We start from the raw sequence: 23,849 nt of genomic DNA, 5'->3' as shown, positions 1-23,849 counted from the left end.
AAAATACGACCTAGGTTTCCAAAGGTGAGAACTGTTCCGCTCATCAGTAACCTCCGTTTGACTGCATGCGGGTCTGAACACGTCGCCTCATGGATTGAATAAGGTTCTGAACGTCCCCTTGCGGAATTGCCTTCCATTCTTCCATCAGTGCTCTTCACAAATCGTTCAGGTTTCCAATGTCGTTCCATGCATGCACGCGTCGGCGGCCTAACATGTCCCACGCATGCTCGATGCAATTTAAGTCTGGAGTTAAGCTTGGCCAGGACATAACTTTGACATTTTGTTGGTGCAAAACCATAATGATGTGTAAGTGCACATGTCATCGTAATCTTTGTCTTTTCCTTTTCATTCGCGATACACAACAAATGATTTTTATCTCATAATTTGTGTACGCCATGTGTTGTGTTTTGTAGTGTAAGATTTTGACACGCGCTCTTTGAACGGTTAGAAATTTTTAAAAAGTGGGTCAATGGAATAACAATAAATTAGTATCAAATTTTACGGAATTGGACAATATATCATACTGTCTCATTTTCAAGTTATTATTTTTAATTGCAAATGAATAGAAACAGTTCAAAGAACGTTGTGTTAATCATGGCGCCGAGTATACACACAGACACACAGGCACATACACACATACACACACACACACACAAAACAATGGTCAAACTATTATATAAAAATTATATATATATAATATTATATATATATATGTGTGTGTGTGTGTGTGTGTAATCAAAATAATCAAGATAAAGTGGACGGGTGTGCAAAGATTCTCCAATCTCCTTTTCCCCCCTATTCAGTAGATATGGATCTCAAGAAGAAATTTGACATGCGTGACAGCATGAGGCCCGACCCCCAAACCCTAGCAGCGACTTACAGACTTAGCTTGGCGCCAAAGAAACGGACATTTGCTTTAGTCAAGGTATGTAGACGTATAAGAATTTTAACTCTTTCATTTACAAATGTCTTTGATTTTCACGTTGAACTCATCTGATGTGATAAGGGTATTTAGATTTTATTTTTAGTTTTCTATTTTTTAAAAATAGAAAATCGGACAGGCGCAAAACGAATAAATTAATATTCGATTCTTTCACTTTTGCTTTTGTGAAATTTCGGACGTGTTCCCAACTGCTGCACGAGCCTGCGAGTGTGTGTTGGGAACAAATTTCGAATTCCAAAACACAAGAGTGTAAGAAATCTATTATTCTATCCCTCAATGAATTTTGATTCCGTTCACTCTTAATAGTGAACAATTTTAAATATACTTAAGCGATAGAGTCTACTTCTTTTTTTTTAAATCTAATTTTTATTAAATTTAACGTTTGATAATCTGAGGTCACAAAGTATTATTGTAAACTTGGTATCATTATTTTGATATCATCACGCGTTACCATTTTAGGGGGAGGAGTAGATATATGAGTTTGCTTTAATCAGAGAACCTTTTTATGAAGATTGGAAATAGAACGATATTTTTCATTTTCTCAGATGTGAGCGAATATTAAAATATAATTGTTTGATGTTGTCTGAGATGTTAATACAATATGCGGTTTAAAAACGTTTGATGTGTATCATTCAGTTTTTAAAAAAAGCATTATTTAGATTAGACTCTATTAAACTGTGTGATAATCTAGATTTTCGTTTCAACCACACCAAAACACACACACACACACACACACACACACACACATATATATATATATATATATATACATTTTAAAAAATTGAGCTTTTATATAGCGCAATATCAACCAAATGTGCTCAAAGAGCTTTACAAGGGGTCCCTGTTACCATTTTTTTCGGACAGAGACAACGCTGTTAACAGCCAGGTACTCATTTTAACCTGAGTACGGTGAGAGAATGTGAGTAAAGAGCCTTCTCCAAGGACTCAATTACGCGCTCAGCGAGGCTCGAACCCAGGACCTTCCGATCCGAAAGCGAGTGTCATACCAATAAACCATGTAGCCGCACATACATATATAGTTTGCTTTGTTAAACTCACACTCTGTCAGTTTAACGTCACAGAAAACAGAGTCCACTTTGGCTTTCTCCACTTCCATGAGACTTCATGGTTTTGAAAAAACTACTAAATGAAGCCCAGGTAACATGACTGTTTTCGTTTTCTCTGTGAAACCGTTTAGGTCTACAGTTCCAACCAGATAAATGGATGAGTTATTTCTGAATAAACTTCAATTTTGGCACAGAGAAGAAGAGTATCAAATACCTATACAATTCATCTATTGTTGGATGGACAAAAAAGAACAACAGGTATTTTATCATTTTTTCCTCTGCTGATATTACAGTTTATATACAATCATCTTATTTTTTTTCACATGCATTGTTCCAGAGACCACGGAAGAAACCAACCCATTTAGCTACACCCAAAACGTCAGATTATACAGATGAGGAGAAAACAAAATTCACATTGGATAAAGACAGTAGTCATGACAACACCAAAGATGACAGTAGCAGTAACCCAAACGAAAGCACAGAAACAACCGGGGCAGTTTATATTGGGACTTCTTGTTGGAAGATTGACGAAGGGGTTGAGGATGAAGTCATGTCTAATGGTAAGATATGCCCAGATCTCAAAAGGTCTCTGGTTTGATTCTCAGTTAAGGCATATGATTTATTTTTCTATTTTGACATTTCAGATTATATGAAATTATCTTGTATTTTTCACAAAGTTATAAAATGTCAGAGACTCCTTTCTTTATGAATTGATGTAATCAAATAAATAAAAATGTATGCTCTAATCATGGGTTTTTCCAAAGTATTTGGAAGGTCATTCACAGCCTTTTGTGCAACAAGCTCATCAGTATGAAATTGGCGGGAAGATTAATCGATGGATTCTCTTTTTTAATATCTTAACCCAGTCTATTCTTCTTTAGGGCAAATCGTCCTCCCGACCCCTTGGTCAATCTGGCGTCCCACATGGTTTTGTCCTTAAAAAACCTCATATCGAATTCAATTAAAAGTGTACATCTTTGCTGGTGAACCCACTGTCTATCAAATTTGTAAAACTTTGTTACCCAATTTTTCAAGGCGGTATTATGTCGGAATGAATTAGGCGCTGAGATTTTAATTTACAGCTACAAATAATATGAAACTATGGGTTGAATTCTCGTCGTGATGGTGGAGAATATGTACAATTTTGTACATTAAATAATACACAGCGTATTTGTTATCATTTTAATTCCCAATCGGCTTTTCAAGTTCCGATTCATCCTGATATAATATCGTTTTGGGAAACTGGGTCACATTTGGTTATGCCGCAACACTAAGTCAATCTCATACGCACAGCACAGTTCCACCCAGAAAATTGCAATGTTTTTTTTTCCATCTTTAAAAGTACAAACACAGGACTAGAAACTCCAGAATTATTTTACAAATTACTCATTATAAATGGTGTTTGTTTGGGGCTACTTGTACAACGCTGTGAGCCACCGAGCCCATGTTTGAAGTCCTGATACCCGAAGGCAATTATGGGTTTGATTAAACATTGTTGTGATGGACAATATTTTGCACCGGTTAGAAAGTATTTCCGTTTCAAGAATGAGCCCATAACAATGTGGATTATCAGACGTATTTCTAAATAAACTCACCTCGTTTTGAGCACATTGAAATGGATCTAGCTACTCAAAGTGCCAAAAACACGACTCACTTATTTCGGCGATATATCTTTTTATAAAGCAGGACCTACCATTTGGAACTCGCTTCCTTTGTCAGTAAGGCTCTCGGGCAGCGTAGAAAATTTAAAGAAAAATCTAAGAATTCATCTTCTCCATAAATTTTTATCCTAGGCATTTTCTTATTGATGAGTAAGTTATACGTTTTATATTTTGATTCCATTTTGTTGAATGTCAATTTCATTTTGTAAAACTTGCATAGAGAGTGTGTGCGACTGTTATGTGTGTTTGTTTGGCTCGGTACGAGTGTGTTTATGGTTTGATAGGTATATTGTAAAGCGCTTTGAGGCTTCGGCATTTAGCGCTATAAAAGAACACTTTATTATTATTATTATTATTATTATTATTATTATTATTATTATTATTATTATTATTATTATGCCATACAAAAGCTCACATTTTACACATTTTCTTCCTGCTAGATGAAGATTATGAGGATGATCTTCGACCCGAGAGCACACACACGGTAACCGAGGACCAGGCCCAGCTGACATACAACGTTATGTGCAAAGCCCTGGATGTTAAACCCTTTAAGATATTCCACAACGCCTTGGTACAGGATACAGTCAACCTTTCGTACATGGCGCTCAGCCCGGATGATGTCAAGGCCTGTGCTACAGCTTTGGTGGTTCGTTAGCTGATGAAGTAAAACATGATAAACAGTGAATGTCAAATTTAAGATAGAGAGTAGAGAACAAAAGTCTGATGTCAAAATACTGGTTCCATTCTCTTTGGAAGTGTGAAACCAGCCCTCCGAAGGACTGGATACATACATTGTGCGACTGATCTGTTGGTTTCAGAGTGCCGGCATCTTATTTTCTAGCCTAAATAAATGCTGTTTGTCAATAAAGACCACCCATCCTCGCTCTTTTACGCCCTGTAATCATAGAAAACTCTGCTACTAAAATAATTATGCCAACTAATGATTCAATATGTAAACTATTCATTGTTAGTCCTCTGGGCAACTGGTTACACACTTCCAGTGAATTTGAAACTGGAAGAGAGGAAGGTGTGACGTCACGACTTCTCTGCACTATTCGATGATGATATGACGTGGCGCCGGTGGTTTCGTTGTAAAGTGTCTAGCAACAAAAGTCAAGCGATATTGAGCCTGATGAATTGGTAACTAAACTATAATCGCATAACTCTGGCCTGGATGTCGTGTCCTTGCAAACATTACCCCACTCGAGTCAGGAATATGTATATGTGAATACAAATCTGTCATTAGACGCATTGTAAGAGTGCCAGTACAGACAGGTTGCCTGACAAACGACTTGAACTGTATGATATGGAAAATTGATTCTATAGTACATAATAGGAGATTAATTAAAGCATTATGGAGTGAATTGAGCGTAATGAAGCATTTGAAATACCCGTACGACATAAACATGTATATTCAAGTATCATGCTTGACAGCTTTTGCCAAGATTTCTGGCCAAAGTCTTAAATGCACGTCTTTCCGGAGTACTACGGCTGTTAACCAATTAAGCATCCTAAATTTATTAAATTTAATTAATTAATTAATTATTTAATTATTATCATCATCATCATCATCATTATTATTATTATTATTATTATTATTATTATTATTATTATTATTATTATTGTTATTATTATTATTATTATTATTATTACTATTATTATTATTATTATTATTATTATTATTATTATTATTATTATTATTATTATTATTATTGGGGTCTATTTTTTTAAATCTCAAAGCAAACGTTCCTATTATCTATCCCCAGCATACAAATAACGTTGATAAAGTGATTTTTGATGGTAACAATATGGGACCTCTGGGAACAGCACGAATAGCCGAGATCCTTCCACACAAATTCGAATTCAGAGAATTGGTGAGTTTTTAGCCGATAATATGTTATAAAGTACTCAGTGCACGGTTAGTTCCATATCCAGATTCAGTACGTGCCAATCAGCCAACTATTTTTTCACAATTATTTATAAAGATACGGATGAGGGGTTTTCAGAATTTTTTAGAATGACTATGAAGTAATCAATATAGACATTATATCCTGGCACAGATACTTTTACATCTATTGTCATCTTACAGAGTAACGCATTTCTTGACTAGAACTTTTTTTTTGTATAGCGCAATATCCATTAAACGTACCCAAAGGGTCCCTGGCCAACAACAATAACATGTAGAGACGATGTTAAATTTTTCCAACAGTGACAACGCTGTTAACGGACAAGTACTTATTTTACACCTTAGATCGGTGAGAGAATATGAGTAAAGAGCCATTTTCAAGGACTCAACTATGCGCCACTCACAGCGGGACTCGAACCCATGAACTTCCGATCCGAAGGCGAGTGTCATACCACTAGATATACAGATAACTTTACAAGTCCTGGAGAGAAACGGACCCTTTACCAGTTTTCAACAACTTTAATCGCGCGTTCGTTGTCATGGAAACGACGTCGTTTGAGTGATGGTTAGGATTGAGAAACAGAAAGAAGTCCAAGAGGCTAAGTCTGGTGAATAAGATGAGAATGGCATAATTTCAAAGCCACAACGTTCAGTTCATCTGCTTGTTGTGCTCTGCGTGCAGGGGTATTGTCATTTAGTAGGATAACTTTGATTACAATGTGAAATTGAATGTAAGGTTCAATTTAATATACGAAAATAACAGATACAATGGACGTTTCGTGTTTCCCCTTTATCAACAAAACAGGTCCATTTTATCTTTCTTCGTATATTAAATTGAAGCTTACATTCGATTTATCATTGTTATTTATTTCTTCGAAGCTTCGAGCAGCAACATTTACATTAGGATAACATTGGTACGAAGTTGTTTTTAGAAATATGTCTTTTTAAAATTCAGTTTGGACAGTAATATTTTCAGAAATCCAGAAAAGTGGACTCCTATGGACGTGTTTGTCTTTCAAATGTTGCCAATCATCCCCCCTCGTGGATCTTTACCTTGCAGTTGGTGAGGGGGCTTGAGGCACACGGGAGGGCAAAGGTGTAAATCCCGGTCGACCGTCACGAGACCATCCCGGGTATCGAGCCAACGAGCCACATGAGCTGCTCGCCCCGGTGTGTGACTAAATTTGATCCAAACCCGGTGCCCGAATAGCAGCCCTATCCCGGGCGCCACACTATTGTCCTTATGTCGAGTCCCAATCAGTCCCGTCAATGGCGAAGCGGTCTGCCGCCTAGCCAAATAATACCGCGTTCGTGTCGCCAGGGTCGTCGGCACGTCCGAGAAAAAAGCAAACGTCCCATGCATCAATCGATTCGCGGCCTGCCGATCGGAAAATGCGACGGCGGGGATGGCGAGCTGACGCGTATATTGTCCCTGAACGTCGAGAGCCAGAGTATGGCAAAAAATGAGCTTTTATCAAAGCTATTGGCCGTTCATTGCGTTGATATCCTCCTTTTACAGGAGACCCACCTTTATTCAGGCGCGCAATCTTCCCGATTCCAGATCCCAGGCTATACGGTGGTCCAACGCGAGGACACCTCGAGGCTCAAAGGAGGGGTTAGCGTTTACGCTAAAGAGCCATCGAAGGTAAGGGTCATTGAGAGCGTAACGGACAGCAATGGGGTGAACCGAATTTCCGTGGAAGTAGGTGGACTGTGTTTGCATAATATATACAAACCGCCTAGAGCGACTTGGACTACACCACCGGTACCGGTGGTCAGCCATCCTTCCATCTGTCTGGGAGACTTTAATAGCCACCATCACGAATGGGGCTACCGAGACTGCAATGAGGCAGGAAGACAACTCCGCTCATGGATGGACTGTAATGATCTACACCTAGTGTACGATCCTACAGCCAAGGGTACCTTCCGGGGTACCCGCCATAAGAAGGAGTATACTCCAGACCTCACCCTCGTAACGAAAGGCGCGAACGGTGAACCGCTGCAGGTGAAGCGGACAGTCCTCGGGGACTTCCCGCATAGCCAGCACAGGCCGGTTCTTGTCACAGCTGGGGTGACAATACCGAGGGTGCAGTCTCTCCCACTTTGCAGATGGAATTTCAGGAAGGCTGACTGGGAGGAATTCAGTTCCTATATCGAGCAGGTCTGCCCTGCCATTCCTCCCAAGTCCAAGAATATAACCAGATTTAGTAGGCTACTGGTTAAGAGCGCTCAACGCTCTATTCCACGGGGCAAACGGAAATTCTACACCCCTTGCTGGACAGCAGAGTCGGAAGAGCTGTACCGAGAGTACCAGCAGACCCAGTCCCAGGACACAGCCGATAGACTACTTCAGTCTCTGGCAGAGGGAAGGAAGCAACGGTGGCAGGAGACCGTGGAAAGTCTCGACTTTACACACTCCAGCCGCCACGCTTGGCGTTTGATAAAGAAATTGGACCCAGATCGGAATTTCGCGAAGGCTGCACCGGAATGCGAGGCAGACACAATTGCCAAGAATATTAAGAACCGTAGTAAGCGGGTCCCTAATCAGGCTTTTGAGCGCGGTGTCCGCAAGGCGTACCGTACGATTTTGGACTCGCTACCTGCGGAGGAGTCGGACTGGACGGCCCCGTTCAGTCCCCGAGAAGTGGGTGCAGCCATTAGCGAAGTAAAGAACGGCAAAGCAGCAGGGATAGATGGTGTATATCCCGATATGGTGACGCATCTGGGCCCCAGGGCACGGGCCTGGCTAGCAGAGGCAATGTCTGACATCCTTGCAAATGGAAAGCTTCCACAAGTGTGGAAGCACGCGAAGATAGTTGCCATTCTGAAGCCAGGGAAGCCGGCGAAGGAGGCAGACAGTTACAGACCCATATCGCTGCTGAGCTGTCTTTACAAATTGCTGGAGCGTGTTCTATTAAACCGATGGGGGCCGGTCCTAGACGCTGCCCTGCCACCTGAGCAGGCAGGCTTCAGGGAAGGGAGGTGCACCACGGAGCAGGTCATTGCCCTTACAGAGCATATTGAGCACGGGTTCGAGAGAAAACAGCAAACAGGTGCTGTGTTTATAGACCTATCAGCGGCGTACGACACGGTCTGGTGCGATGGGTTAATGCTCAAACTTGCAAAAATCATAAGGTGCAAAAAGACCTTGAAGTTGTTCTCTTCGATCTTAGGGGAAAGGCAATTCCACTTCGCGCTGGGAGACGTCACGAGCAAAGTAAGGAAATTGAAGAATGGGGTCCCTCAGGGGTCGGTACTCGCGCCAATGTTGTTTAACGTTTACATTAGCGATATGCCGACCACTTCCTCCCTGAGGCTGGGATACGCAGACGACTGGGCACTCGTTACTCAGAGTAAAGTGTGGACCCGTCTCGAGAGCGTACTCAGCGAGGACGTCACCAGACTCAAATCCTACTTTGACAAGTGGTACCTGAAGATGAACACTTCAAAAACCGTGGCCACTGCATTTCACTTATGCAGTGGTTGGCACACCCGTAAACTGAATGTCCTAGTCGGGGACCAGCCACTCCCATATGAGCCGCGTCCAAATATCTAGGGGTGACGTTGGATCGCAGCCTTACCTATCGGGTTCATCTCGAAGGGGTTGCCCGGAAGATAGAGAAGCGGAATAGTCTTCTGAGGAAGCTGGCGGGATCGACTTGGGGCGCTAGCTAAGCGCTCCTGAGAACATCCGCCCTGGCACTATGCTATTCCACCGCGGAGTATTGCGCTCCAGTGTGGGGTAGAAGCAGAAACGTTGAGAAGGTGGATGTAAAACTTCGCAAGTCGATGCACATAGTGTCGGGAACGCTAGCAACAACCCCTAGAGAATGGGGCCCGGTAATGGCAGCGATCCAGCCCCCCGATGTCCGGAGGGAGACCATTACGGGAAACTGGCTGAGTAAGATCAAAGAGAGAGGGAATGGGGATACCCCTCTCATGCGCATAATGAACGGTGCCCCCGTTTCGAGCCGAAATAAGTCCCGGCAACCCTTGTACGCAGAATCCCTGACTACGGACAGAGCTGCACATACGAGTCGGTTTGGACGAATTCAATCCCTCGTGGGGGCGGGGACCTACACTCCTCTAAGCTTGGTGAGAAGTTGCCAGGCTTTGATACCAGTAAGAGGAGACACTGGGTAGCTGCGAATCGGCTCCGGTCGAGGAGCTGCCTAACGGCCGGTGCGTTACATCAGTGGGGTCTAACTTCCTGTCCAATATGTCCACGCTGTGGGCAAGAACCCGAAACGGCAGAGCATCTAGTCGAAAGGTGTGTTGTGACGATGCTACCAGGCGGGTTCGCGACGGTGCACGAATGCGGACCGGACTTTGCTGATTGGGTCGATCGTCATAACATAATAGTGTGAACCATAAGAAGCTGCTGCCAATCATCGAGACACTCTTATTGTAACAAGTTCATTTGTCACCGTTAATCAGAACCAGTTCCTTATAATAAATGCCGAAACTGTATTTTCCCCTTGCAAGTGCAGAAACCTGATAAACGACTAAAACTGAACAGACTCAAATGAAGTGTTTTGAAAAGCGAAAATGTTTATATTATGTATTATTTGTATGGTTTTATTGACACCATTGACGCGTGCCTTATTGCAACGGGTTATTCTCGAGAATCTGCACGGTGTGTTCCAAATAAACATTTCAAAAGTTGACATACTTTTAATATTCTATACGACTCAACTCCTTCATATAAAATTTTCCTGAACTCCCCCAGATCTGTGTAATTTCATGGATCATTTTAAATAAACTGTATTCACTCATACTGGAAAGAGGGAGGGGGAACTTTAAATAAACTTTATTCACACATACTGGGAAGGGGAAGGAGGAGGGGGACTAATTAATCTGGTAGGCACATATTCAATGTGACAACCACGGTAAACAATACTATTAAAACATTATTTGCTGATAAACATAACCCTGAAAAATTCCATTCATCAAAAGGTATTCAACTGAGTACCTACTATGGGTAAGGAAATTAAGATTTCTATAAATTGTATTGAAACAATTCTATAACAGAAATGCGAAATAAACACAACCCTCAGAAAACAAACGTTAATCTCATTATTAATGTTGATCAATCAATTGTGTCAAACGCGACACTCAAGTCGTACTCTAAATTTAAAAAAAGAACACGTTTTAAACATTTTGGCCACAAAACTCGTCCTCCAAATATTGAGTGATTTAAATAACTCTCATCTTGGCAAAAACTTTAAAACTGGGACTTTAGCGAAATCTTAAGTTTGAAAGTTTTTGCCAAGATGAGGGTCAGTTTAATCGATCGATATTTGAATGAGGAGTTTTCTTGCCAAATACTTGGAATGTGTTTTTCATAGTACGGCAGAATAAGTAACGACAATAATTCTTTCTTTTGACAACATATGACCATTGAACTCCATGAAAAACTCCAATGAGTCCGTTTGAGAGCTATTATTATCTCTCATCAGAGCAGAACAAATTATGATTTATGAATCTAATTTCTTTCCAATCTTAGCAAACCAATGATTTCAATTATTTTTTAAAGCACAGGGACTAAGTCTAAGACAAGCTTATAATCATCAAATTTTCTTTGTTAAAATATAAACTGTTTCATGATTTACTGTAGTTCCTTCTCATGATAAAAAGTAAAAATTCCCATTACTGGTCATAAATTTGTGTTCCACTCTTACCAAAACAATTCTGTCGATTAAGCCGGCAGACAAAATTGAAGCAAGCCAAAGTTAACTGAGGAGTTTTAAAAAAATGTGTTTATATTCATATTGTGGGTTACAATACAATTGCATTTTAAAAGTATGTTGAAAGAACAGACAAGTTAAAAAATCGATTTCTTTTTCTCTCTTCCACCCCCACCCCCGCCCCTTTTTGATTCCTGTTCTATCAGATACTCCGAAACAACAACATTGGGTCTGAAGGGGCCAGACTATTGTGTCAAGTCCTTCTAAATAACAACAGCATACGCAAACTCGATCTTTCAGGTTTGTTACTTGTTGCTTTTGATTAGGGGAATGGGAGGGTTTAAAGTGTATCATGAAAATATAGAGCAAATTTGGCTTATGAAGTAAAATGATATAAAAATAAATGCCTTGGCCTTCGACACCCTACAAAAAAAGATACGCAGATAACAACATGAAGAAATAAAACATTATTTAACGAGATCAATTAATGAAGGAAGAAAAGAAGAAAAAAAAAAGGAGGAGATTGGGGGGGGGGGGGGGGGGGGGGGGGGAGTGAGACTTAAAAGAGATAGGTGTGTATGTGTGTGCGTGTGTGTATGCGCGTGTGTGTATTTGTGGGTGTGGGTGTGTGCAAGAAAAGGAAAGAGAGAAAGGCAGATAAATAGAAAGAGAGGGTGTGTGCGTGTGTGTATGTGTATGCGCGTGAGAGAGAGAGAGAGAGAGAGAGAGAGAGAGAGAGAGAGAGAGAGATAGATAGATAGATAGAGAGAAAGAGAGAAAGAGAGAGAGAGAGAGAGAGGGAGAGAGAGAAAGAGAAAGAGAGAGAGAGAGAGAGAGAGAGAGAGAGAGAGAGAGAGAGTAGGAGAAGAGATTATATACTCCAGGGAGCTGCAGATTTGGTGAAAGAATAAGATACCATGAGAATTTAGTGGGTCTATCATTATCATCAGTATTGTCACCAACACCATTATTATTATTATCATCATCATCATCATCATCATCATCATCATCATCATCATCATCATCATCATCATCATTCTAATCATCATATGTGTTTTTAAAAAATTATCATCATTATCACCATCGTCTATAGCATAGATAGTATGCAGATGACGTCACTCAGGCCTTTGTTATTGTTTTTGCCATCCGCGTTTGTGAGTTGTTCTCACTAAACTGTATTAACCAGACTATAAAAGTTCATGGTTACACAGAGTTTGTGTGTTGGTCCGTTATACTTCCGGATGGCAATGTTGTGAACTCCTTGGCCAAGCGCATTCTATCTATAGCATTATTATACTTTTACAGGTAATGACTTTCAAGAAGAAGATGGAGCAACATTTGGAGAGCTCCTGGAAGTAAGTGGAATCCATTTCGCTCAATCTTATTCATGATCAATAAAGTGTAAAATAAAACTGGGACCCAAAAATGAAAGTAAGAAGGGGTGAGGGTGGGAAGTAACATAAACAAATCCCTCTTCATTTTCAGTGGCAAATAACTCGTCATCGTAAAATGCGAACGAGAACAGCAATGACAAATTGTATATATTCAATAAATACCAAATAACTAACACAGGAACTAAATATTGATTTTAAACAACCTACAAAATATCTCTGTCGTTTACCTGGAATATAGTAATGATTTATGTCTTTATTGTGTTTTGTTGTTGGCTGAAGAATGGTTTTGAGCCCGAAACGTTCCGTGTTTGGTATTTTGTTCTTATCTGAAGCTGTTATATTCATTTTTGTTTATTAAATTTTACAGTCCACAGCTTCCAGCAGCCTAGTATAATTATAAGCAGTGCACGTTTCTCAAATGTGATTGTCTTTGTTTATAGAAGTAATGAAATTGACGTCACTCAGCTCTTTGTTATTGATTTTAGCCAGCCATTTTGAGTGGTAAATAACTCATCATCACATAAAGCGAGCGAGAACAGAAATGACAATTTTGTAATGCATTCAATTAATACCAAATAACTAACGTAGGAACCAAATGTTGATTTTAAGCAGTGCAAGTTTCTCAAATTTGAATGTCTATGTTTATAGAAGTAACGAAATTAACATCACTCAGCTCTTTGTTAGTCAGCCATTTTTATGGGTAGTTCTCACTAAATTGTATCAATCAGACTACAAACGTTTAAGGTTTCACATAGTTTTGTGTGTTGGTACGTTATATCCGGCTGGCGGATGTTGTGAGTTAAAAAAAACAACTAAATATATAGCATCAATAGACATGACGATGTGCATTATGCTCACCGACGCTTTTTAAAATCCATCTGACAATTGAAGTAAAATAAAAGATAAGAATATAAAACACATGTTAGTCATAAAGGGCATATACATTTTATAGACGGTGTGCGTTAAGTAAAATACTTACCAGCCCTGTACGCCATAGCAATAGTACCAACACAAAATATAAAGGGTGCGAGACAAAAAAACAACAACAAAAACCCTGGAAAAACACGTATGATGCTGTTTTCATACTAAGGAGAAATTAGAAACGCTCAAAAAATTACAAACAGCAAGGACAATATTTTAAAGTTAATACTTGTTAGACGGTTATGCCAAAGTCGTACAAAAGTATCACGATATTGAAAGTTTCCAAACTTGCGTCTTGTTTTTAACAGTGTGGTTTGATTAGTGGTAGTGTAGGAAGTTGTCATGTCTTGTTTAAAAACAGATGACCGGTCGGGATAGAGTCTGGAATATTTTTTATCTCCAAACAATGTCATACGCTTTTCTTTACAAAGCAGAAATCCTATTTGATTAATTTCTAAGGATATAATATGGCCTCCAATGAGTTCTGACTTGAATCTAATGTGCCGTATTTGGTCATTGATGTCCAACATGGTCTATAAGATTCATTCAACGTTTTACACAGAAGCAGAGTTATTTCAAAATATATGGGATTGAATTTTTATTCAAGACATTAGAAAATCAATTGGATAACGGAGAAAAGGACTACAAGTAGCCATAAAGCAGATTGGGTTGCTCTACAGATGACATCAGAATTTTAGAATTACGTCCAAAATCTTCAAAATACAAATATGCGGTGCGTTTATTAAAACAATGGTAGACTCTAGACCTAAAGTTAATATTCTGCAACAGATTTTCCTGAATATTTGGGCCCATAAATTTCAATAAATGCATTTGATTGCATGGTAAAATTTAAGATTAGCGTCATTTATTGTCTGACGCTACACGCTTCTAAACTTTTTCAGTTTTTTTCCTCGAACCCGATATGGAGGCCTAACCTTTAACTTTTATAATCCAAGAGAATTTAGTTTACAACTAATCACTCAATTTGCGGTCTAAAACAGTAACAAAGGTTGACGTCACCTGCATTCATTCCATTGAAAACTTAATTATGTGATGTCCACAGGAAAACCATGCCCTCAGGGAATTGGACCTTAGTCATAATAACTTCAGGTGTAGAGGAGGACAACTTATAGCTGATGGTCTTGGTATGTTGGAATTATATTCAACTTTTTACAGACTCATCATCATCATCATCATCATCATCATCATTATCATCATATCATCATCATCATTATCATCATCATCATCATCATCATCATCATCATCATCATCATAGCATCATCATCATTATCATCATCATCATCATCATCATCATCATCGTAATCATCATCATCATCATCATCAATCAAAATTCTCATCATGACCAACGTCATCTGTTCACTTGCGAACAATCCATTCATATTTTTGCCACAAGCTGGATATTGCTTTAGATGAAGTATTTTTATAAAGATTTAGGATAAACTACTATTTTTAAAAAAATCATATCGATTCCCCCAAGCACTTTTACCTTTTCCATTCACTTAGCATGCCAATTATTGATTTGTTTCGAGAAACGCATGTGTAAAACGATTTGAATTATTTCTCACGTGGAAAACGTCATTGACCACTCTGAGAAATGTCTTCTCAACGGTTCACATCATGAAAATATAGCACAATATTCACTAAATGTTCTCAATGCGCTTTACAAAGGGTCCCTGACCAACAGTAACACATAACACGTAGAACGAGACATGACGCTTGTTAAGCGATATTGCAATTTTTTTCCGGAAGAGACAACGATGTAAACGGTCAGGTACTCATTTTACACCTGAGTACGATGAGAAAATGTGAGTAAAGTCTTTTCCAAGGACTCAACTATTCGCCGAGCGAGGCTCGAACCCAGGACCTTCCGATCCGAAAGCGAGTGTCATACCACAAGACCACATAGCCGCCTATAGTAATACGACAATGAATATCCGACGTACTTATCAGCAGGTCTGATACCCCACATTGTTATGAACTCCCTGTTGTGATGGAAATCCTCTCAAACCAACGCACAATATTATTGTCCTTTACAACTATGGTTCTACAGTACTCGCCTAATTCCAGCACGCTCTGCTATACGGCACGCTGCGAAGCTGGGTGACCGAATTTCATTTTCATAATAAGTCGTTACCTCCCATGAGCATCGGATTCTAACACGCTTTTTGGCTTCTCCCAAGAACGTACTAGAATCCAGCGAGTACTGTACCAAGCCCATAGTTGCGTTAGGTTATCCGACCTGCTATTATGTGCATCTAGATATATCCTCCATTACACGATCCTGTCAGATATATCAAGTAGGACTTCAATTTTATGAGCATTTATCATAATGTTTTGACACTATCAAATTGTAGAAAACATCGTGCGTGTTATGCTTGATGAATGAATACATATTAAAATTGTGACCAATCCCTTAAATCTGGTACTTTATCAAAATGGAATGGATGGATAAAATTGAGTATAAAGTTACATTGATAAAAATTAAGAACTTAGATTCTTATAGTTTAGGAAACAAAACGCACTCTATGAATTATTAAAAAATTATTATTTTAAAATTACCCCTTTCACAACGGTACCATTAGATATCGTCGCCTAGGCATTCCATGTAAGAATATAGATGATCCATCAAACAAGATGTCTGATGTCAACAGGAATCACCCATGTTGTCCAAAGTAATGAATTTATATTAATTTTAAATCATATCTTTTAACCCACTCCTTACCAACCATAGGAAAATCGTCACATTCATTACGATGCAACCGACAATTTTCTCATTCTGATTTCTGTTGTACATTACAAAATTTAAAGAAATGCGTTGATCACAACTATTAATACTAAACACTATGTTGTAGAGCTCACTTGTTACTTTTTTGTTTGAGTAAGAAAAGTCTATTTTTGTGTTGGGTGGGAGTGAATTTTCGGGGGAAATTCTAAAAATAACTGGTAAGGAGGGAGTTAAGACGATCTTCGAATTCAACATAAACAAGTCAGGCCAATCTCGAAATGATGTATCACAAATTATGATCCCATTTTACTCGAAACAATAATGTGTTTTCTCTTGGTATATCTTGCTTTACCAAGCTAAAAACAGATTCTTACAAAAGCTGGACCTCAGTTGGAATCACCTCAGAATGGAAGGAGCGAAAGCACTCGGCGATGCGCTGCTGGTAACATTTAATTCTTATGTGTATGGTTTTTCTTCAACGTGTACTTATACGCGCACCTAGGTATTTGTTGGTTTGGCTTTGTATTATTTATTTATCTATTTATTTATTTATTTATTTATTTATTTATCTATTATTATTATTATTATTATTATTATTATTATTATTATTATTATTATTATTATTATTATTATTATTATTATATTATTATTATATTATTATTATTATTATTATTATTATTATATTATTATTATTATTATTATTATATTATTATTATTATTATTATTATTATTATTATTTCGACTCTTTTTGGAAAGAGGCAAGGAAGGGGGGGGGGGGGGGGTGGGGGGGGGGGGATGGGGTGGTGGTGGTGGATTCTCGCACAAATCATTTTGAGAGGAAAAAATAGTTTTCTTCAAATTAAACAATACACTATGATAACACGAAAAACAAATGATGGTCATTCAGCCTTGATTGTCTTTTCCTATATGTAGGGTAGGCAACCGTTGTAAAGAATACGCCATGAATTTAAAAAGTTGATATTCAAAATGATTTAGTTATGTTACGATATACTAGATTTTGCTTTTAATAAATTGGCATTATAATGATAGAGAACCGAAGGCTTTAAATAATTGTTCAATCACTACAACTATGTCCACACACCTTTCACCATTTTAAGATAAAGGTAGGCGACATGAAATTAAAAATGTGTATTGATTCATATTGAACATTTCTTTTAGCATCAAACTCTGCTTAAAAATATAAAAACAAACCATGGAGGTAAGAGCGAAGAATTTTAGGAAACTAAAGAAACATTTGTTTTGCAAAGACAATAAGTTGGCTTCACAACTATGTTGACTGACAGGCCTAGAGAAATGTACACTTATATGCAGGTCTGATAACTCAAATTGTTGTGGCCAAATTGTAGTAATGGAAATCCTCTCAAACCAACGCAAAATATAGTCCATTACTACAATGTTACATCAAGCCCATAATTAAGCTCAGTTATCAGACCTGCCAATATAATCACCTAGACTTAGAGGAATTTGTGATGTTCACCTTTGCAAGCAAACAAAAAAAAAAATAACAAAAACAAAACAAGAACTGCAACTCTCATTGAACATTTCATTGAAGTGCAAATCTATGGCTTAAGAACATAATATAGATCTTGACGGATGAACCATTTGATTCTTATTAATTTACTAATGTGATTCGTCTACATTATTTCATTCATCTTGTTTTGTTAATAAGTGGAAAATTCGAAACGTCCACAATATCTGTTGTTGTCTAATAAATTAAAGCTTTCAATTCAATACTTATCTTTATTTTTTCCTTCGCGCTTCAAGCAGCAACATCTTCATTTATTTACAGGAAAATTCAGACCTAGAAGAACTAAATGTTGCGTGGAATGGATTCCATCTCCGTGGCTGTATGTCCCTTGGCCACGCCCTAAAACACAACTCTTCACTACTCGTCCTCGATTTAACCTGCAACAGAATCTCAGAACTCTGCCTGGCTCAGCTCCTGAAGGGGCTCAAGGATAACACATCACTCACTACACTCAAGGTGAGTTGTTTTGGGTTTAAACCCAGTTTTCCTCATGGTAAACTACTACCTCTGCAACTACTACTACTACTACTACTACTACTACTACTACTACTACTACTACTACTACTACTACTACTACTACTACTACGACTATTACAACAACAACAACTACTACTACTACTACTACTACTACTACTACAAATGCTGCTGCTACTACAACTTCTACTACAATGACGACTATTACCATTATTATTATTATTATTATTATTATTATTATTATTATTATTATTATTATTATTATTATTATTATTATTATTATTATTATTGTTACCTACATCAATTTATCATCATCATCATAATCATCATCATCATCATCATTATTATCGTCACCATCAACATCGTGATCTTATTACCATTAGTTCTCATCTTAATTTTCATTATTATTGCTATCATCATCGTCATAACCACACTAGTATCATTACAGTACGTATGGTAATATAACTAAACTGACAATAATCTTTTTTTAAAATCGACTTTCAGTTACCCAAAAACCCTCTGTCACCGCAGTCAGCCTATTCCATTCTCCAGTTCATTGACAAACATGGAGAAATTGCATTGAATCATGTCGATCTCGGGGTAAGAATATTTTTTTTTTAGAATAATAATAATAAAGATTCAATCTTGTACGTTAGTTTTTTTTCTGATGTTTTGAAATGTAATTTTTGTTTGTTTGTCTTCTTCATTTGGATCATTATTTGGCCTATAGAAGGAACCAAATTGTCGCCACTCAACTCTTTTTCAATTTTTGCTTTTAGACAGCCAATTCGGTGATTAGTTCTTACTAAATGATATCAATCAGACTTTAAACGTCCAATGTTAAACATAATTTTGTGTGATGGTACGCTATATACGGCTGGTCGATTTGTGAGTATTTTACTTAAACGTATAGCATCTATTCATATCAGGGACTCCTGCAGCATTCGAATGTTGCTTTTTAAAGACAATTGCTCGAGATCAATACATTGTATTATATACTATTTTTGTCTTTTCAACAGGACCAGTGTGTCTATGAAGAATTCAAAACGTTTTTAGAAGAGCTACAAAAGGCACGTGACCTGACTGTTATCTATGGCCCTTTGCTGCGTACTGGTATGGCTCTTTACACCGGGGAAGTAGAACAGGTTGGTTATGATAAAGTAGTCCCATTTTTACTCTCAGTTATACCCCCATTTTGACATTATTTTGTTTAATCAAAGAAAATATTTTGTCCTCATTATTACTTTGTTATCTTGTTGTGTAATAATTTTCAATTAAATCCCTGTTTTTATGTTTTTTTTTGTTTTTTTTTTTTTTTGTTTTTTTCATTTTTTTTTGTATGTAGCCTAGTAATGTTTGGTCATTGATCAATTTATCGTTTAAAATATGAGCATACATACATATCTACATCAGAATTGAAGTTCTCTCTTTGCACTTCTAAATTGAAGACTTTTATTTGATCTACAACAGGAAGAGGAAGAGGAACCGGATGTGTTGGATGAAAATCCTCTGATCGTTTTAATGGAGTTCTGTCGTCTGCAAAACTTACGTCTGGTTGATATGTTCAACACCATCGACACAGACAACAGCCGATCATTGACTTACGACGAATTTGTGTCAGGTTTGCAGGTCAGATAATCCCTCGCTTTCCCTATTAATCATTTGTATACTTTGACAGAAAAGAAAATAAGACTACGGAGAAAATTTAATTGAATTGGCAAAAACGGAGCCCACGTTCCTCATATTGTGAAGAGTCAACGTACAATAGGGTTCAACAGTCGTGACGTCACTTCCCTCGTAATGACGGATAGTAATTTAGTAACTGGTTCTAAACTATCGGAATAATGGCGGACACCCTTATGAAATACTTTTCCGACGAGCATAAAAGTGTATCCAGATGAGAAAAACATGATAAATCTGATCATGTTTGACTTTTATACATTCTGATCACATGACATGTGAAAAAGTTTTAGCCAGCATGAAAAATAAAATTTTCTTTGTTTAGAACCAAGCTGCTCGTTGCTGGGCGGACGTGACATCAGACTTTTGCATCCTATTGCTTGCGGTTGTAATAGTAAGAATTTTAAGAAAACCGGGCATTTTTTATGAACAATCACACCCTAATGGTATTTTCCACTACCTCTATACAATATTTACGATTGTCTTTATTAATAACGCTCTTGATGCCAATTTTTTTCTCTCCAGAAAGTAAACATTCCACTATCGGAAAAATCTCTCAAGTCGCTTCTGAAAATGTTAGACCAAAACAATGACGGACATGTGGATTTCAGGTTTGTTTGTTTTTTGTTTTGTTTTTAATGGTTTTACGGCGCTTGTAACACATTATGGTCATATCAGTGCCAGTAAAAAAGAATCAAATGAGATAGTAAAAAGTTCTAGAACTACAATTAAAGCACCCAAGAAAAGGTAAGATAAACTGGGGAATTGGTTCATATAGGAAATGTGTAGATTCCAAAAGCACACTATCAAAGTACTTAGTTTGAGATCACCTAAAAGTCTCATCAAGACACAAACACAGGTCCCCACTAAAAGGAATGCACTCAAATCTTTAACAAATCATATATAATATGTAAACAAAACAGTACAGTGCATAATAGAGAGATGATTTACAAGACAAAAAATATCATCTCCCAAATTTCAAACTATACATTTGACTGTTTCCCTCCCAGCCAAGGTACCTGGCCAGGGTCAGGACAAAACTAAGTATGTAATTTCATTCCAAGACAAAGACAGAGAGCATGTAGAAAAACAGATACAGGGGGATAGAAGACACAGCTAGTACATCCCTGCCCTCTATAGGAGGTCTGGAACCACCCAGTATTTAGCATTTCACACGCGTCTTGTCTAGCATGTGAAATTGAACCTGCTGATAAAGACATTTAAAAGCACTCTATAAAGTTACAAAAAGACTGTCAGGAAAATACCCAAAAAATCCATAAACCAATTAAAGATAAAGAAAGAAAACCTCTTTTGACACCACGAGAGCAGTTAAATAGATGGATTGAACGTTTAAAAGAACATTTTTAAATAGCTAAATGCTAGACAAATCTCCTGCCTTATATACCGCCTGCAGATTCAATTCTACATATCAACTGTGAGAAACCTAGGAAAGCAGAAATAAAAAGGCTGTCAAGAAACTAAAAATTGGAAATGCCGCTGATCCAGACAGTATACCGACTAAATCAATAGAAAACAGATCTTATAACATCAACCGAAATCCTCTACCAGCTCTTTAAAAAGTTATGAAAAGAAGACCATGTACCAAAAGACTGGAAGAAAGGCCCCATTATAAAGCTACCCAAATAAGGGGAATTACAATATTGCAGAAACTACAGAGGAATAATGTTGCTATCTGTCTCCGGAAGAAAATTGATTTTTCTTGAAAAAATGAGATTAGCGGTAAATGCCAAACTTTGAGATCACCAAACTTATGGAGCGACGATGGCATAGTACAAAATGCTCAGTAGAAGAAGAAGAAGAAGAAGAAGAAGAAAAAGAAGAAGAAGAAGAAGAAGAGGAAGAAGAAGAAGAAGAAGAGAGAAGAAGAAGAAGAAGAAGAAGAGAGAAGAAGAAGAAGAGAAGAGAAGAGAAGAAGAAGAAGAAGAAGAAGAAGAAGAAAGAAGAAGAAGAAGAGAAGAAGAAGAAAGAAGAAGAAGGAAGAAGAAGAAGAAGAAGAAGAAGAAGAGAAGAAAGAAGAAGAAGAAGAAGAAGAAGAAGAAAGAAGAAGAAGAAGAAGAAGAAGAAGAAGAAGAAGAAGAAGAAGAAGAAGAGAAAGAAGAAGAAGAAGAAGAAAAGAAGAAAAGAAGAAGAAGAAGAAGAAGAAGAAGAAGAAGAAGAAGAAGAAGAAGAAGAAGAAGAAGAAGAAGAAGTGAATACTCTTAAAACAAATAAATATGATAAGCGCGACCAGCGCAGTGATTGCATGAGTGATAACCTAAGTAAAAGGAATGTTGTAGGCGTAGCACATCTCACCTATCACCACCCTATTTGACTCTGGCGTTACATTGCAGCCGGCGCCTAATTTTCGCAGCCTTTTCTCGAGATAGACACTAAAACTAACATAATATCCACTGAAAATAAAAAAAGAGACTTTTAATTTTGAATACATTTTTAAAAACAAATTTAAAGCGCAATGACTATGGAGAAACTAGAAATGCTTTATATACCTACATGATAATATGCATATACTTTTATAGCAATGAGCACAATAAATTGTTTTTGCTTATTTTCATTTCGTCACCAGTGAGCTAATCGATGGCCAGAGAGAATACAAGAATCTGGTCAAGGAGGCTCTCAGGGATGGCCCAATGGACAGTAATGTCATTGGCCAGATTGGTCTGCGGATGAAACAACACATCAAGGAAAAATACCTGCTTAGGAAATTCTAGGTCAACTCAACTCTTGATCCAGCTATACTCTCTACGGTGTTGATGTATTGCTTTAGTTATATTTTTTAAAAATTCTACTAAAAATTAAGTAATATTTACATTTTTGACATCTGGATTACCCGACATAATACCAGTTTGAGTAAACGATCACATATTTTTCAAAACCAATCCTATCCTATAGGGCTGATAAGTCGTGACGTCACATCTTCAACTCCTCCGGTTCCAAACTCCTTGGAAGTATGTAACCAATTCGACGGAGGACTGATAATGAATAGGTTACATATTGAATCATAAGGTGACATAACTATTTTAGTAGCAAGATGTATAGACATATTCTTGGGATTACGGGAGGTAAAAGAGCGACGATGGATGATCATTTGTAACGACCAGCGTATGTATATTTAGACTAGAAAATAAGATGCCATCAATCTGAAACCAGGAGATCAATTCCTCCCGAAGATTAGTTTAACACTTCCAGTGAGATTGGAACCATTTTTACATCACACTTTAGTTCCCCATTACTGAGACTAACGTAAATTCATGCTGACACTCCCTCCTTCCTAACACAAATGACGTTGCCTGAGCCTAAAATATAATGTTATAAAAATGATTAATAAGACTGCATATTTCGTCATATTTAAAAGACATTCTCTATAACTATAAGGATAAATGAATGTATATTGTAAATAAAGCGCTAGAAGCGAATTATGTCATTATTTATTTATCTATTTATTTATTTATCTATTTATTTATTTATTTATTTATTTATTTATTTATTTATTTATCCATCCATCTATTTGTTTGTATCTCAAATGTTGCCAAGAACGTTGCCATCATAATTTTGTTGTCACTGCTGTGCTCCATCCCTTGTTGTTTATTTCTTTCAACTGAAGAACTCTTCAAATAAAACAACACTGAATAACAACTTCTCATCGGTCCTGTCTTTTTATTTATGTATATTTAGGTTATTTCATCAGACTTATAAATATGTCAATGGCAGGGATTAATCCCACTGCCCAATGTCACACATTCATTGTGTTTTCATAGAATGGACACAGGACAGCATAATATAACCGGTAGCTTTCGGTTGAT

At 37.5% G+C, this 23,849-nt stretch overlaps 1 protein-coding gene across 2 annotated transcripts in view; it reads left to right on the top strand.

Moving 5' to 3' along the window:
- LOC144970101 (uncharacterized) overlaps positions 1 to 23,849 on the top strand; it is a 27,624-nt gene extending 3,775 nt beyond the window's left edge. Inside the window, exons 3-16 of one of the 2 annotated variants that reach the window (XM_078909324.1) lie at positions 807 to 925; positions 2,348 to 2,570; positions 4,112 to 4,317; positions 5,438 to 5,545; positions 11,471 to 11,564; positions 12,570 to 12,619; positions 14,643 to 14,724; positions 16,682 to 16,767; positions 18,136 to 18,330; positions 18,853 to 18,948; positions 19,368 to 19,493; positions 19,819 to 19,977; positions 20,554 to 20,639; positions 22,613 to 23,849. In XM_078909324.1, the coding sequence (XP_078765450.1) occupies positions 809 to 925; positions 2,348 to 2,570; positions 4,112 to 4,317; positions 5,438 to 5,545; positions 11,471 to 11,564; positions 12,570 to 12,619; positions 14,643 to 14,724; positions 16,682 to 16,767; positions 18,136 to 18,330; positions 18,853 to 18,948; positions 19,368 to 19,493; positions 19,819 to 19,977; positions 20,554 to 20,639; positions 22,613 to 22,757 (1,773 nt within the window). In that variant the 5' untranslated portion in view covers positions 807 to 808 and the 3' untranslated portion in view covers positions 22,758 to 23,849. Of the gene's footprint in view, positions 1 to 803; positions 926 to 2,347; positions 2,571 to 4,111; positions 4,318 to 5,437; positions 5,546 to 11,470; positions 11,565 to 12,569; positions 12,620 to 14,642; positions 14,725 to 16,681; positions 16,768 to 18,135; positions 18,331 to 18,852; positions 18,949 to 19,367; positions 19,494 to 19,818; positions 19,978 to 20,553; positions 20,640 to 22,612 lie in introns of both variants that reach the window. The other variant, XM_078909325.1, reaches the window with a different exon arrangement.

The sequence above is a fragment of the Berghia stephanieae genome, chromosome 4 (genome assembly GCF_034508935.2).
Source record: "Berghia stephanieae isolate SIO BIC M18660-M18661 chromosome 4, UCSD_Bste_1.3, whole genome shotgun sequence".
Classification (NCBI taxonomy): domain Eukaryota; kingdom Metazoa; phylum Mollusca; class Gastropoda; order Nudibranchia; family Aeolidiidae; genus Berghia; species Berghia stephanieae.
Note: the sequence above shows the minus strand (reverse complement) of the source record. Positions and strands in the feature narration are given on the sequence as shown.